General features: G+C 44.3%; 1 protein-coding gene across 4 annotated transcripts in view; it reads right to left on the reverse strand.

The window, feature by feature from the left end:
• Positions 1 to 131: 131 nt before the first annotated feature.
• Positions 132 to 17854, reverse strand: part of LOC138976152 (A disintegrin and metalloproteinase with thrombospondin motifs 6-like) — a 141248-nt gene continuing 123525 nt past the window's right edge. For all 4 annotated transcript variants that reach the window (XM_070349011.1, XM_070349003.1, XM_070348997.1 and 1 more), the window contains 14 exons: positions 17027 to 17090; positions 16529 to 16634; positions 16029 to 16156; positions 15569 to 15689; positions 14879 to 15120; positions 12246 to 12381; positions 11369 to 11495; positions 9867 to 10089; positions 9425 to 9571; positions 8210 to 9181; positions 7150 to 7320; positions 5629 to 5778; positions 4803 to 4953; positions 132 to 4388 (listed from right to left, as the gene is read on the reverse strand). In XM_070349011.1, coding sequence (XP_070205112.1) covers positions 4225 to 4388; positions 4803 to 4953; positions 5629 to 5778; positions 7150 to 7320; positions 8210 to 9181; positions 9425 to 9571; positions 9867 to 10089; positions 11369 to 11495; positions 12246 to 12381; positions 14879 to 15120; positions 15569 to 15689; positions 16029 to 16156; positions 16529 to 16634; positions 17027 to 17090 — 2902 coding nt within the window. In that variant the 3' untranslated portion in view covers positions 132 to 4224. The remainder of the gene's footprint in view (positions 4389 to 4802; positions 4954 to 5628; positions 5779 to 7149; positions 7321 to 8209; positions 9182 to 9424; positions 9572 to 9866; positions 10090 to 11368; positions 11496 to 12245; positions 12382 to 14878; positions 15121 to 15568; positions 15690 to 16028; positions 16157 to 16528; positions 16635 to 17026; positions 17091 to 17854) is intronic.

A 17854-nucleotide genomic window follows, 5' to 3' on the forward strand; every position in this document is an offset into this window, starting at 1 on the left:
CCGACACACACACACACACACACACACACACACACACACACACACACACACACACACACACACACACACACAGACACACTCAGAGTGAGAGACACAGACACAGACACACACACACAAAACCATCGTTCTGGTATGTTTTTAGACTTTTTTTAATTTTATTTCATCCATATCCATATTTACACACTCTAAACACGTCTTTCCGTGTGAATCACTCAGTTGAAAAACTAAATACAGCTAGATAAAATGCTTTGCTATCTAACATACACATTGTATTGTGCCGAGGAATTAAAGAGGTGGTAAGTTACTATACATTACAGCTGTAATATGACAGACAAGTTAAACAAAATCAATACAGAGTGACATGAGGTAATTAACAATGTTTAACTGCGTAAACACGACTCTAAGAATATGTAGAGTTAATCCTACCAGGAAGAGGGATTCTCAAGGATTGACAACACACACACACACACACACGTTTACACGTCCTCAGACGGCTTTTGCATACACGCGAGCTTATCTCTGTCTTTTTCTGCCAGTAAAAGACAAACAGATAAATATCAAAATGCAAACTATCATCAGGGACCTATATTTATCTAATATAGGTCTATGCTATCATGAAAGATAATTGATTGAACACACTTTTTTTGTTATGCTATGGACTGGCTTATCACGTGAACGTTTAAGCAAGGTTTATTGGTGATCAATCGCTTATTTCACCCAATATGAAGACCACGCGGAAAGCAACAGCAGAAATTGCCAAAACTGCAATCGTTACAGCAAAAGAAAATGGTTCAGTCATCGTCTCGAGAGAATGATGTTCATAGTTAAGCTGAGGAAGACGAGTATTACCCATGAACATGAGTTATTGTAATCGCCTACAATGGCCGTGGTCAAAGAGCATTTTCCAGGCTTGCTCAGAGAACGTCAAAGCCACAAAGGTCAAAGTACTACGCATCGAAACCGTCGCTGCCCATAACGTTGCTACTAAATGCTCACACTATCAACAGCAGAAAAGGTACCAAAACGCACGTACGCACAGACCCAGACCCAGACACACACACAGTGTGAAAGGGTTCATTCCATTGTCTATGGCCGAATGGCTATACCGTTTTTGTGAGTGTATCAACCGACATTCAGTTGTACACGCATGTAGTGCAGTACCATGACCTTTTCTTTCAGACCTTGCCATTTCAGATTTCTTCTGTTGGAGAAAAAACAACACAGACAAAACAAAGTTTTAAATAAACAAGCAAGCATATGCAAAGCTAACACAAACTCAGCACGCAACCTCAGCAGAAGGACTGAGTTAAGTCGTTGGTAATCCACTTCTGTCAACAGACTAGACCTGTATTTCCGCTGGCAATGAAACACTATACAGTATGGCTGGCATATGCATTAACTGTACTACAAATGAGCATTGACGCAATATTATAACAAGCTGATTATTGCCGAGAACGACCTTCAAAAAACAGAAAGACTCTCAGAGTTTTCTAAACACCACATATACCAGGCATAATAGACTAGTTTCGTTAGAACACAGAACACGTTAAAGTGACACATGTATGCTGGTATAAGCTCTTAATCGTCACAAGACCTGCATTAAAGGCACAGTAAGCCTCCCGTAAACCATCACAGAGCTCCCCGAGCGTCTAAATACAGTACAAGCATACTTCCATTTGAACGCTCACCGAACGGGAACATCCTGGCTGCTTTCTGTCGAGCGTGAGACATTTTCCAAGAATTTATTTTCGTGGACTTGGCCCTGAAGAACAATGGCGCCTCGTTTTTGCGCTAGACCTAACTTTTAAAATCTAAATAATAAATTGACAGCTTGTTGCACAAACATTCTTTAATCATAAAAGAATTCGTTTTTCATCAAGACAAGATCAGAACAATTTGAAGTTGTGAAAGTTTAAAAAAAAGAAAAGCCCGGAAGCAGGGTCACGCAAGGGTCGTGGCAGACGACGGTTTTATCAGTGCAAATCGCCGTTCCTCTCAACAGTCAAAAGCCATCGCTAGAGTTCTTGTGAACCACAGCCGTTGTTTCGTGCATAAAAAACGTGATATTGTAGATAAGCTCACGTCGAGTCGCATTCAAATGACTAACTATGACGACTGCATTGTGAAAAGGGAAAACTGGATCACACGGGTTCACGATGGCTCAGGGGTAAGATAAACCACGCAAAAATAAATTCTTTGAAAATTGTTCGCTCTTTACGGAGGGCACCTAGGATGTTCTCAATTGGTGAGTGTTTAAATGAAAGGGTGTTTGTACTGTGTGTAAAAGCCTGACCGTATCTGTGATGGTTTACGGGAGGCTTACTCTGCCTTTAAATGTTTTATGAAGGGCAAAACAGTGTAATATGCTCATGACATAAAATCAGTAAATGACAAGCACAGTATGATAGACACCACTAGTACTGTCACCCTATTGAACATTACACCCATGCACGCACACACCCAAGCTTTCATCCTCTGTCTCTCTCCTCTCTCTCTCTCTCTCTCTCTCTCTCTCTCTCCCTATCTGGTATAATTATATACTGCGTACCGACACTGGTGTCCTATCGCTCCAGTCTTCATACAACTCAACAAGCACTCCAGGATTAATGTGTGGATACTGTTATTATGATATCGTGTCAAAGTATATACATTTTTATAATGCTAGTTTACAGACTACAACTTGACTCAATGCATTACGACCCACAAATTCCATTCAGAGTTAGAGTAACAATAAGAATAATTGTTGTCCCAAAGTCTTCGCATTTGAAAGCTTTATAAAACACAACAAAACACAGAAGAGAGTAAAAGTATCGTTAGGAAAGTATTTGGAAAAGAGGGAAACAAAGAAAATGACAAAAAGTCAAAATGTACAAGCTGAAAAAAAGTTTACTGACCAAATACTGAGTGTACTCTCGCTGAGTAATGAGAATTGCAAATGACCTTGCAATAGAACAGTGGACAAAAATCGTACATCAATATTATGTCGATGGTAGCATTTACAAACATCGCTTTCTTTCCTCCTGATTAGTTTTCCATCTTTAGCCCTCTGCGTTGTTAGGCGTCTCCCTTGTCCCATAGCCCTTTCCACGCCAAACGTATCACACGTTCCTGTAATGATCGTATGGCTACAATCGCCATGCAGTGCAGTTTTTTAAAACTGTGTCTCGGAGCAGTTATACACTCCTCCTAACAGTGTGTAAATGAGGCTGCTAATAACACCGAAGTCTAATAGAAGTTGCTTCAGTTTCACAAGCTGATACATATATCGAAGCTTTCAGCAAAGCCGCCATATCGCTTGCTCAGTCTGAATTCCAACAAGACCAGTCAGAAATCTCAACAGACAACTGTTTGTGTTTCTTTTCAATGGCTGATCAATACACAGTCCAAAGTTAATCAGTAATATCAGTCCACCAAAGCATTGATTCGTCAACGTTTTGGGCTGCAGGAAATCCATCAACAAGAGCACACAGAACGTCAACGCGGTGGCGTCTCTTCACTGACTCCTTTACCATCGCGAGTCTTCGCTACAACTCTGATCAGGCTTTGGTTCCATGTCACTGTGCTGATTGTCAGCTTCTCCAAATTCTGCCATCACTCACTTCTCTGCCTCGGGCACTGACTGGCAAACCTTCGAGTCTGGTTTAAATAGAAACCTGGCGGGGCAAGATAGCCATGCGACTGATGCTGTGCAAAAGAGAAAAGACTGTTCGTAAAGTAGCCCACAGACAGACAGCATTTTGTTACTAAATCGCTCGTCAATTAATCCTCTAGCCGACACAAAGCAAACAGTAAGAACGTTGTTTTATCTGGACTGTTGCTTGCATCGCTTGGCAGCATAGCTAGTGCTGTTTGAGGGATTGAGATGGAGAATGAAACATTTCGTCTGTCCAGTTACAAACAGCAACCACCAACGGCACAGCATTCCACAGTGAAAGATAGTCACATCCAACAACTCGCAGAGGTCGTCGTGTTTTTAAGTAATGCATCACAAGCTTGACCGCAGATAGTGCCAGCCTCGTCAAGAATCAGCGAAGTTCCTTTTTGCAGCATTCCTTTGAATCCTCCTCAACAAATCGATGTTGTAACTGCGAGATGATGATGAGAAATCGCACATGTATGTGTCTGGTATTTAATATCTTCTTGAGCACAGTATCACAAAAAGGGGGAAGCAGTACACAGAACCAAGCTCACATTTTCCCCCGGGAAGATAGAGCAGCACTAGCGTCATCTGAGATCAGCGATGCGATTGGCTGGCGACTTGCGTGTGTGGTCGGCACACGTGCGACAACATTTGGCCTGCACGTAGTCCTTGTGACACAGTCCCACCTTCTTCAGCATGCGACACACCTTGTAGCTCATCTCGTTCGACTCGCAGTTCACCGTGAACGCTGAAATACAACAAGCACTATGATCATCAGATCAAAGAGGTCAAATGACGAAGTCGGTGTCGATATTTTTTGCCACAGCATGTAGAAAAGAACACACTTGTGCAAAATGAAATTGCTCATCATGCAGTAATCATAAATTGCATTTGAAGATTGGAGTTAAAAAAAAAAACCACACACACACCGCCTTTTGTTACTAAAAATCAGGAGTTATACGTTGTGTCTGTAGTGTGCAGTTAAATATAAAACTACGTCGTTTTTCTCTTCAAGGATCATCAACTGTAAATGGTATGTGACATTTTGAAGTTAACAATTCAACTGTAATTTTCCTTTTCCTGTTTTGTGAAAGATTGATCCAGCAAGGCTGGCGAATACCTTTAGGCAAAGACACCATTACTGTGACATATTAATACATACCGGCGTCAGTAGCGGGGCAATCATCCACATTGCACGACTGTCTCTCTGAGGGTCTGCTGGCACCGTCACACGCCTCTGACGCATGCTCTGACGTCATGTTGACACACTGAACCATGCGCTGCTGGGTGCCACCGCCACACGTCTTGGAGCACTGCAAAGTCAACAAGGTTTGGAGTAAGCAGCTTGACCAGGGTGCTAGGACACAGGAGACTTGACTAACGCCGTAACGGGATACACATAAGGAAAGGGAAAGAGCTGTGTGTGTGTGTGTGTGTGTGTGCGTGTGAGCGCGTTTAAGTATATGCGTGCGTGTGTGTGTGCCAACGTGTGTGTGTGTGTGCGTGCGTGCGTGCGCACGTGTGTTTGTGTGTGTGTATGTGCGCGTGTGTGTGTGTGCGTGCGTGCGTGCGTGTGTGTGAGTGAGTGCGTTTAAGTATAAGCGTGCGTACGTGTGTGTGTGTGCGTGCGTGCGTGCGCACGTGTGTGTGTGTGTGTGTGTGTGTGAGTGTGTGTGTGTGTCACGTCACATGAGAGAAGAGAAAGGGAGAGGTTTGTGTGTGTGTGTTTTTGTGTGTGTGTGTGTACGTGTGTGTGTGTGTGTGTGTGTGTGTGTGTGTGTGTGTGTGACACGACACATGAGTAAAGAGAAAGGGAGAGCTTTGGTGAGTGCAAGGAAATGCAACACAAAAGGGAACGTTTGGATGAGAGATTGATAATGATAAAAGAACATACAAAGGCCGCAGTATACATATATATCACAAAAACAAGAGACAAGGTAGGGTAAGGCAAGAAGAGAGGAACAAAAATAAAGGTAAGACACACAGACCTTGCTCCAGTCGCCAGTGACCCAAGCGATGCAGGGCGATAGAGAGGAGCAGACCTCCACATCCCGCGGTTTGTACTTGCGGTCACACTGCCCTCCGTCAGGGCACGTCACGCTGCGGAAACGCATGGCGTAGCCACACGTCGCAGAGCACTGCACGTGCAAATGTACACGTAGTCATCAGCGTGTGCATAGATGTAGCAATTGTGTTTTCTTTTGCTTGGATTTGTTATTTTGGTTTGTAACCTGAAATCGGCCAACTAACTGCAAACTAGCGAAAGTGATAGGCATTTTTTTATGGTTGATGTTAACCTGGCCAAATTGACTACAGCAGCGGTATAGGCCTATATAATATATTTTAAAGAGATGAGGCCTGGTAGTGAAGAGTGGTAAGGCGCTTGACCACCAGACAAATCGCTAATTTTCAAATGCTTGTCTTTTAATCCAAATTTTGCATTCTTTTTCTGCTTGAGCCTCAAACACAGTTAATCTGTCAAAAGCATCGTGTTGTACAATGTCTTCGATATGAAGGCAAAAACAAAGAAGCAAACAGAAAAAAAAGCACCAACAAAAATGCAGAAACGATAATAAAGACTTAGTATCTCAAGACGAATACTTTTGAGTTTCACCAACAATGAGCTACTTTTCCGCATGTACTATAGCTAGGAAAAAACCGTAGATGTCATCATCCTGAACTCAGGTCAAAATGAGTTCGGCTCATTCTCCCTGACCGGACGCTACAGTCCTACGCGAATCTATCAAAACAAAAATACAGAGTTATCTCCCATATGGTTTTCGCGAGCATGATCTAAATTTGAGATCAGTGTTCGCGAGACGAAAATGATTGCAGATTGGCCGACTTCAACAGTGATCTCCGTTCTGTTCTTCACAGTTATGATAAAGACATCGTTCTAAGGTCAAAACAAGTCGAAATTTTGGGACTGCTGCCGGAAGGAGACCGTAATATATGGTTTCATCACTGTCAACTGGTTACAGAAAAAATCGTCTGCTCCAGTGAGTGCCAAAACCAAACGGTTGATTATCACGTGACACTTTTGCCATATTTAGAGTTGTTTGCACAGTAAATACAGCCGCGAAAAATAGCTCGCTTGAAACTGTCTTACATATCAATTCCTTTGTAATTTAAAAATTAAAAAACACCATGAAAAATCATAATCGACGATCGCGAATCTGCTTATATCAATAATACATTACAAAAAGCTCTAAATATGTAAAAAAAAAATCGGTTTCCTTGCCAGACAAGGAAACTCAAGGCATCCTGTCAGGGAGAGAATGAGCCGAACTCATTTTGACCGAGTTCAGGATGCGTAGATGATATCATATCCCTTCCTTTTTTCTCAAGCCCCCCCGAACATGACATGGATCAGGGTATGAAGGAAAGGATGATGGGATCACAGGACCATACCGCGCCCTTGCACACCCAACCACCTAGCTCTTGCACCAGGATGAATCATATAGTAAGCAAAGCATAGTTAGGATCAGACTATGCAATGAAAAGCTGACCTCTCCCCAGGTGGAGGCGACCCACTCGACACAGGGGTCGGTGTTACACTCCTGGATGGCGGAGGGCTTGGTGTGGATACTGCAGAACTCGGCGTCCACCCGTTGACCCGTCGTCTTCCTGAAGCACGACACGGCCCGCGTCTGTACCCCGTCACCACACTCACTGGAACACTGCACAGACACACACATGCTGTACTCCACGTTGTTGGTGGTGCTTGTTTTCTTCTTCTTCTTCTTCTCTCTCTCTCTCCCACACTCTCTTTCTCTTTCACTCTCTCTCTCTATGCCTATCTCCTCTCTCTCTCTCTCTGTCTGTCTGTCTGTCTGTCTGTCTCTCTCTCTCTCTCTCTCTCTCTCTCTCTCTCTCTCTCTCTCTCTCTCTCTCTCCCTTTCTCTCTCCATGCCAACTGTGCAGCAATATGAGGCCAATAGGATGTTGGGCCTGAGCTGACTCTTCTTAATATTCTTTTTTTCGTTCTACGCTTGTCACATAACAGTATCGGGTGCTGATTATGACTGTAGCACACAATATTTTTGACTTAAACAAATGTGAGTATAAGCAGTTAGACCAAATTTAAAAAAAAATCACCTCGAGGCTTTTGGATGATTAATTGCAGATGAAGAAAATCTCGACGCTTGGATTCTTACCTCCCACAAGGAATCATTTAAGTCAAAACCCTTCCCGCGTAGGCGATTTTGCTCACCAACTGAGATCCGGCCAGGACTTTACATGGGAAAAGGCCATACATCCACTTGGCCACATGTCATAAATCAACAGCTTTCTGTGCAGAGTGTGAACTGTTTTAAATGAATTAATTTCTTGAAGGGCCCCTGTCGTTTGTGACGAATAAAAATTCCAACTTTGTACAGAAAGCAGTTTGGATGTTAATTTTTGGTATTTGTCCAAATGGAGGGATGGACTTTATCACATGTTAAAGCCTTCGCAGACCTTAGATAGTGAGTAGAACTGTTTTTACGGGAAGGATTGTTCCTTTTAACTAGAACGCTAACTGCAAACAGTAAAGCACATTTTCTTACTGCGTTCGTGACTGGGTCTTACCTTCCTCCACTCGCCGGCATACCACTCGAATTCATCTCCAGCATCGACCCCCTTCTGTTCCTCTGCTTCACCGTCACTCTCATCGTTCTCCCTTTTATCCTCTTCGTCGTCGTCTGTGGTCTCGTCGCTGACATCTTCTTCCTCCTCCTTGTTCACTTTCTGTAAACCGTCTTTAATTTGCTTATTGTATGCAGGCACTGGAGGGTTCACGGTGGGAGTAGTTTCACCTAGCACCAGTGTGTCTGGGGCTTTTGAATGTCGAAATTTATTTTTTGGTTTGCTATGATATTTCTCATGGTGTTCATGTTCTCCACCTTGTTTGTGGTGCTTCTCAAAATTCTTTTTCTTGTGGAGTTTTTCGTGTTCATTCTCAATATAACCTTCCTTTTGAGCGGTGCCATTGTGTTTGCTTTTTAAATCGCTGCTATGTTTTACATCATCTTTTTCTTGATCAGTTGTAGGTTTATTGCCATGATAACGATTGCCGTGTTTCTCCTGTGGATTGCTATTTTGACTGTGCTTGCCATGGTGACGATGTTTGTGTTGTGGATCAGAGGCACTTTTCTCTTTGCTGCCTTGTTTATTTGTTAAGCTAATGCTCCCGTCGTTGTCCCTTACTGTTATAACGTCGTTCTTAGCATCAGAGGTCTCTAGGTTGATGGTAGATTCTCCCAACACAATATTTTCAGAAGCGCTGTCATCGCTCAACCCTAACAATATATCGTCACCGGTATTTAGAACTATGGATTTATTATTGTTGGATTTCTCAAGTAACGTAGTGTGCGTCTCCTCCATGGACGAAAATGTTGTGGCCGTGGTTTCGCTTTCCGTGGAGTTGTTGTCCGTTGCCTCGGGACAGGTGTCGCCACTGCAGGTTTGTTTGGCTGGAGGCTCCAATTCAAGGTCGCATGTGGTGTCCCCTACACACGTGACCCGTCTGACCTGTACGCCCTCTCCGCATGTTCGCGTGCACTGTAAATATGACGTAACTATTACAATGGCGTCAAATGATCAAAACAGAAAAGCAGAAAGCATCGTCTGTTAACAAAATGTCTGTCTGGATCGTGATTAATGCTACCCTCCTCTCGTCCCTTTAATGATCATGAGTATTCTCATAATGAAGGGCAACTTAGGCTCTTAAGCCTTTTCAACTGAAAGATCAGAAACGACTTACTCAAAATAACTTCATTGAAGGCTAAAGAGAGTGCTACTTACCGCTGACCATTCCTCTGTCTTCCAATCGCCACACGTTATGTTGGAGCAAGGTCTTGACGTCACAGGACGAGTAAATGGGTCACAGCCCTCTGTGACGTCACTGCACACCGCGGGACGTGTCTGGATTGCACAGGGATTACCGTTGCACTGCAAAAGGTCAGAATCCACAGTCGATAAATGATACCTGGCTCTCACCTTTGAATACAAAAGTAAGTCAGCTACCTCAAACCTTTCATTACAAGGGAAATGTATTTTTTAACCGAAAGATGCCAAAGAATCAGCTGACAGGACATAGCATCCAATCGTAGAAGAATACAAATCACCACCAGACTTTAGCAACAAACGTCTTTAACACACTCATCTGACATTCCTAGGTCCTGATGTGAAACATTTTCAAAATGACCAACGCACAACGTGCGAGTTACAAAGTGCAGGTGCTCACCTGAGTCCAGTTTCCGGTCATCCAGGTGGGCACGGTGCCCGGGCACGGCTCCTTGGTCTTGCAGGGCTCCACAGTCTTGGGTTTCTTCAGGTGCCCGCAGGCTGCGTCCTCCAGTGCGATCTGTTCACCCTCGCCCAGACTGCGTACACACATGACGCTGCGCTTGTGGCTGCCGTCTTCCCCACACGTCACAGAGCAGTGCTGCCACGGGCCCGTCCACCACCTGCACACACAGGTCACAAGCACTTCAAGCATAGTCCGCAACAAGCTATGTGCGCCTGGCCAATCATCTGAACAGTGTACCGACATGTATATTACAGTCCTCAACAAGCTATGCGCGCCTGACCAATCATCTGAACAGTGTACCGACATGTATATTACAGTCCTCAACCAGCTATGTGCGCCTGGCCAATCATCTGAACAGTGTACCGACATGTATATTACAGTCCTCAACCAGCTATGTGCGCCTGGCCAATCATCTGAACCATAGACCATTTATCCTGGACCGCCAACTAGCTCTCTCTCCGCTCTTTCTCTCTATTACGAGGTAGCGGCCTCTCGCATTTAGGAACCTACGCTTACAAGCCTTTCAGAAATCAGGGGGACGTGATATCCGGTGTCGATTGTAAACATGGACGAAGTTGCCGAGGTAAGTTCTGAAAATGCTAAAATAAACTCAGCAAAAGTGCATACGGAACATGTTTTTCGATGAGTTTTGTTAAGTTTAGTTTGGAGTTTTGGAAAATCCAGTTCACGGTCACCTCCCATTGTCACAAACAACTGGAGCGTGCTTTCTTTTCACTGTCTTCGAATCGCTGGCCTTTCAAACCGGACGCGACGCGCCCCTGAAAGTCGAGAGTCGTAACCTCGAAGGGTCACGTGACGAGTTGGCGGTCCAGGCTATTTGGTCTATGTCTGAACAGTGTACCGACATGTATATTGCAGTCCTCAACCAGCTACACACGCATGGCCAATCATCTGAACAAACATGTTTACCGACATGTATATTACAGTCCTTAACAAGCAATACGCGCCTGGCCAATCATCTGAACAAACATGTTTACCGACATGAACATCACAATCATTAACAAGCTACACACGTCTGGCCATTGATTGGAACCAAGCATCCATCAGAACAATATAATCTCTCTGCCTCGTTATTTTCCTTTGTGCGTTTCTCTCTCTTCCTCTGTTCATGAATGACGCTGAAAAGGCATCCATGGTACACTTATAAGGCATTAAGAATAATGTAAGGTCTTCGTTTGTTACCAGTTGCACTGGGTACACATTCAGCAACGCCAACTTGAGTCCCATCAGCCTTTTGCTGTCTTCTTTAATTTCCCTGCCCGCACGTGTGTGCACCTGGCCATTCTTTACAACAAAGCAGGGCAAGACGTGACATTTATGATAAAAAGAGAGCGATCACTGAATGTGCAACTTTCGCGAATAATATAGAGTCGACACAAAGTCCGAAGACAAAGTTTCAAGCAAGTGAGTTTCACCTGGCTGGACAGAGGTGATCGTTGCAGGCTCTGAGCTTGTCGTCAGGCTTGGAGTCCTGGTCACATAACGTGGTGTCCACACGTCCCGCCTCTTTCTCTAGACAGATCACCTCCGACCGCTGGGTTCCTGTCACACATCGCAAAACACCCTTACTCCTAGCCGCTGCGCTTACTGACACTGTGTCTAGTTTTACCACCTAGGAGAATCTGTGTATTTCAGTCGTGTTTTTTTTTAATGAGTTGTTTGTCTGTGTTTGCTTGGTACGTTTGTGGAACATCTGGATTACAAGAGCTTGTGAATCTTTCATGGTTGTTCCTTGATGTGCTGCTCATGTTCAATTCAAGCAGTGATTGCACGAATCAATATTTTCGTATGTTTGGTTAGTATATGAACTACATCTTTCCCTACTTTATCTAATGTATAGCACACTCTTTTCCTCTACCCCTTACTTGTGCTATCTATAATGTACTGTTCCTGATTGAAACACCGTTCTTATTGTCTGCATGTTTTGTTTTCCATATTCGTTTTCATATTCTCGTTGAGCGAACTTGTGTGTGCTTTGCGTGAGTATCTGGTTAGTCAGTTGGGCATGCAACTGAGAGGGAGGGAGAGAGAGAGAGAGAGAGAGAGAGAGAGAGAGAGAGAGAGAGAGAGAGAGAGAGAGAGAGAGAGAGAGAGAGAGAGAGAGAGAGAGAATGTGTGTGCTTGCGTGCGTGTGTGAATGTGTGTGTGTGAATGTGTGTGTGTGTGCGTGCGTGTGCGCGCGCGTGTGCGTGCGTGCGTGTGTGTGTGTGTGCGTGCGTGTGTGTGTGTGTGTGTGTGTTCCGCGTGCGTGCGTGTGTTCGCGCGTATATGTGTAAAAGCTACGTGTCTGACCTCCGCCACAGGACAGCGTGCAGTGTGACCAGTGGGTGAAGTCCCAGCGGAACTCGGGCACCCTGGTGTCCGTGGCGTTCTCATTGGGCACTGTGTACTCGAACGTCACGCCCGGGTTGTGCGTCTGCATCAGCAACTGTCACACACAAATCACCAGCAACCGTCACTCACATCACCAGCAACTGTCACACACACACAAATCACCAACAACTGTCACACACACATCACCAGCAACTGTCACACACACACATCACCAACAACTGTCACACACACATCACCAGCAATTGTCACACACACATCACCAGCAACTGCCACACACACATCACCAGCAACTGCCACACACACATCACCAGCAATTGTCACACACACATCACCAGCAACTGTCACACACACATCACCAGCAACTGTCACACACACATCACCAGCAATTGTCACACACACATCACCAGCAACTGTCACACACACATCACCAGCAACCGTCACACACACATCACCAGCAATTGTCACACACACATCACCAGCAACCGTCACACACACATCACCAGCAACCGTCACACACACATCACCAGCAACTGTCACACACACATCACCAGCAACCGTCACACACACATCACCAGCAATTGTCACACACACATCACCAGCAACCGTCACACACACATCACCAACAACCGTCACACACACATCACCAGCAATTGTCACACACACATCACCAACAACTGTCACACACACATCACCAACAACTGTCACACACACATCACCAACAACTGTCACACACACATCACCAGCAACTGTCACACACACATCACCAGCAACCGTCACACACACATCACCAGCAATTGTCACACTCACATCACCAGCAATTGTCACACACACATCACCAGCAACTGTCACACACATCACCAGCAACTGTCACACACACATCACCAGCAATTGTCACACACACACATCACCAGCAACTGTCACACACACACATCACCAGCAATTGTCACACACACATCACCAGCAATTGTCACACACACATCAACAGCAACTGTCACACACACATCACCAGCAACTGTCACACACACACATCACCAGCAATTGTCACACACACATCACCAGCAATTGTCACACACACATCACCAGCAACTGTCACACACACATCACCAGCAACCGTCACACACACATCACCAGCAACTGTCACACACACATCACCAGCAACTGTCACACACACATCACCAGCAATTGTCACACACACATCACCAACAATTGTCACACACACATCACCAGCAATTGTCACACACACATCACCAACAACTGTCACACACACATCACCAGCAACTGTCACACACACATCACCAGCAATTGTCACACACACATCACCAGCAACTGTCACACACACATCACCAGCAACTGTCACACACACATCACCAGCAACTGTCACACACACATCACCAACAACTGTCACACTCACATCACATATGCATGCTATTTTTCGTTAAAGTTCTGTTTTGATATTTTGTATACTGTCTGTAAGTTCCTCGTCATTCGTCTGATCATGTGTCTTCGATATCATATCACAACATCTCCTGTTTCACTTCTTTTCCTCTTTCTTCTATTTTGGAAACCTCTGTGGCGTTATGGGTCCTCTATTTTATCTTCACTTATCCCCTGATTTTCTTTGTGGTCGTTTTCCTATCTTTCCTTTGGAGTTGCTTTATCACATTCACTCCTCTGCGCTCGTCTGCACAGATATCTATCGTTTCAGTTGTACCATTAGTTCTTATAACATAGTTCATCTAGTGCTCGAAGACTTGCTTGGCAGCAGCAGAAATCAGGAAAGAAAGAAGGGAAGAAAAAAAGAAAGAAAAAAGATAGAAAGAAAGAAAGATAGAGAGAGAGAGAAAAAAAGAAAGTAAGAAATTATCAAAGACAGAAAGCCTGTGCGTGCCATATCATGATCTTGAGGGACTCTTTGAGCGGGCCCTGCATATTGAAGCTCTCTTTGTGGTCAATGCGATCGTAGCGCATCACAGGGGGGGAAAACGACAAGGAAAGAAAGAAAGAAAGAAAGAAAGAAAGAAAGAAAGAAAGAAAGAAAGGGACCCAAAGACTGCCCCCGCCATACCATGATCTAGAGGGACCCTTCCAGCGGGCCCTGCGCCTTGAAGCTACGTTGTTGTCAAGGCGAACGTAGCGCATCACAGAACGAAAGAAAGAAAGAAAGAAGAATGGAAGAAAGAAAGAAAGACAGACAGACAGACAGACAGACAGAAAGACAGACAAGTATGGAGAAGGGTCCCAACGTTTGTGCCATACCATGATCTTGAGGGGCTCTATTAGTGGGCCCTGCGCCTTGAAGCTACCTTGATGTCAAGGCGACCGTAGCGCACAACTGAAATACGGACAGACAGACAGAAAGCAAGACAGACAGACAGACCGACAAGCATAAGGAAGGGTCCCAAAGTGTGTACCATATACCATGATCTTGAGGGGCTCTTTGAGCGAGCCCTGCGCCTTGAAGCTCTCCGTGCTGTCAAGGCGAACGTAGCGCATCACAGAAAAAAAGAAAGAAAGACAGACAGACAGACAGACAGACAGACAGACAGACAGACAGACAAGCAAGCGGAAGGGTCCCAAAGTGTGCGCTATACCATGATCTTGAGGGGCTCTTTGAGCGGGCCCTGCGCCTTGAAGCTCTCCTTGTTGCCCAGACGGTCGTAGTGCACCACGGTGCCGGCCATCTCGTAGTCGCCGCTCCACTGGATGAACCAGTGGCCATTCAGGTAGTACTCGCCCCGCTCGTTGGCCAGCGCCAGGAAGTTGGAGGCACTGGCCACCTCCTCCACGCGGATGTTGCGTGCCCCTTGCGGGATGATCGTCGCCTCCACGTACCCTGCCACACACGATATGAGAGGTGGATTAATTAAACAGCCAAATCCTTTTCAAATATACTTTTTTGATTTATTAAACAACCAAGTCCTTTTCAAATAAACTATTTGCAAACAACTTGTGCTCTTCCCTCACCAACGTTTCTGTGAATTTCAAGACTGCTCATGTTCAAAAACGAAGAATCTTTCCCCCCCTTCCCCCCAAAAAATACACCACACACACACACACACACACACACACACACACACACACACACACGACAATAACAAACAAACAGAAAAACGAGAAGGGTCAGGGGTTAGAGAGTTTCATCATGAACAAAACAACAAAAGACACTCGTATGATTTGACTGAAAGTGAACAATTCTCGCCCAGGCCTGAACAACACAATTTACACAGTCATGCATTGACACGAACTGCTTGACAAGACGGAAAACAGGAAAGTATGGTCACCGTGCTCCTTGGTCTCGTTGAACTGCTGTGTGACAGTGGTACACGTGGACCCATCTCCGTAGCACACGCCGCATCGGTCCTCTGTGGCACTGGAGTCAATCTCCCAGTCACACCCCACGTGCTGCAAAACACACGCAACTTTAACGATACAGCAACACTTAACACTTTTAACTGTCTGTTCTCATCAATTTCAATTGATAGATGGCATATCCTGTGCGTAGTGGTCTTCTTTACAAAGATAAATCAATACTTAATGTGCTTGCTGTTTCGTTGTCAAACCATTCGCCTTTATTAGTTCCACATGCTGTGCCTTTCTGGATAATCCATGTTCTTATTGCTTCTCCGTTTAAACCGCATTCAACAGCCATGGTCTCAATGCTATTTCGTTCGACAGAGAGGACGTGCACTTAGTCATGACCCAAAGCAATCTTGTCGTAAAGAGCAGAGTTGCGTCCCTTACCCTGCAGCCTCCGGAGATACACATGTGCCTCCCGCCATGGACGCACGGAGTGCCGTCCGTTACGATGTCCTTGAGAAGCACCGAGAAGAACATGTCCTTCGGTTTACAGTGCAGCTGGCATGGTGTTTCTGTTTAAGGACAAACGTACAAGTAACATATTACACCATATGCACTAAAAAGGAAAAAAAACACACGCTGAAACATACAGACCATGTGCATGTGAAATGTTCTTGCTAAAATCAAAAAGATTTGCAAATAAAATGCCAACGCACTGAACCTTTTGAGCCTAAATCCCCGCAATGAGATTTCTCGGTCACGAGTATTTGCCCTGTTATACGCCTCGGTACAAAATCAACATTGTTTTCAATGGAAAATGGCAAGCAAGTGAGCATATTGACATTTCCCTGATTTGGTATTTACTTTCCAACAGTGGTGGCCAGTCGTGAACTAGAGTACACATTACATTCTTTAAATGTCCAAAAACAATCACTGTGACACACCTCGTGTAGGAACAGGTATCCAATCATACGTCTTGCCCTTGTATGGAATGTTGGCAAACTCTTTGCATTGTACGTGCCTGAAACTGACGCCGTCATCAGGGCATGTCTGAAAAAGACCAAGAAAACCGATATATTTAAAAAAAAAAACCACCCACCCAACAACTGAGAAAACAAATCAACTGGGTGACCCGTTACTCTGTGTCAGTATGTATCTTCGAAAAAATGACCACACTGTTGTTTGGACACGACGAGTATATCTTTGTATTTGGAGTCACTCCTTTTTTTGACGGGTGTTTGAGCGAAAAAGCCTTAATTAAATGAATGACATCATGTACTCCTGTAAGTTGACTGGGTATCAAATACCAAAGCAAGAATTGTAGTGGTATTAATTTCATTGTCAAATATCAGTTATTGCTGATTTTTAATAATCATGTAGTAAACTCTTTCTAAAACAGAACAAAAAGAAGTTGGCATTATAAGGACACTAAGTGCACGTACATCCGTGTTGCAGATTCGGTATCTCTTCCTTTCTCCCAGGCAGTACTTTCCACCGTTTGACGGTCTGCAACAAAACATAGCGATTTGATACCAACAATAAGTCGGGTTTTTATAATGTAACTCAATGACTTCAACTCGGATTCTTTCGCCCTTAGCGTGTACGTGTTTAAACTGCGTTTTTTTAAGAAGAAGAAAGAAAAAAAGCATGAGTGCCAATCCTGGAATAACTCATTGAAGTTGTAAGGGCCTTGAACATCTCAGAATCAATCAGCTCTAAACCACATAAACCTATATTATAGAGATACGGATCTACATACATCACAACGCACACTTATCAAGTCACACACCTACATGCACCATCGTAACATGCACTCAGCCTTAACATAACTACAGGTTTTTATTTTTCTGGTCTCACGTAAAATAAGTAGGAAGGCAAAACGCTGTTCACGATCATCTTAAAATAACGGCAGGGCTTATTTTTCTGGTCCAATGTACTCGTATGTTGTTTAAAAACAAAACAAAAATGAAGATAACACGAAGAGCAGCTTACAGTAGTCTAAACATAACAGAGAGTACTTCTCTGGTCATACGTATGTTGTTTACAACACATTATGAAGACAAAAAAACGAAGAACAACCGTCGTTTGCCTGAAGATCCGAGAGAGCTTCTTTTCTGGTCATTTGCATGTTGTTTAAAGGAAGAATGAATACAACATAATAAGCAACTGACGATTTGCTTAAAATCCTTCAGAGTTTACTTTTCTGGTCACATCAGAGCGTGTTGTTTCAAGCATTAACTGATATAAATAATGAAGACACAAATAAGAGC

The sequence above is a fragment of the Littorina saxatilis genome, linkage group LG1, assembly GCF_037325665.1.
Source record: "Littorina saxatilis isolate snail1 linkage group LG1, US_GU_Lsax_2.0, whole genome shotgun sequence".
Classification (NCBI taxonomy): domain Eukaryota; kingdom Metazoa; phylum Mollusca; class Gastropoda; order Littorinimorpha; family Littorinidae; genus Littorina; species Littorina saxatilis.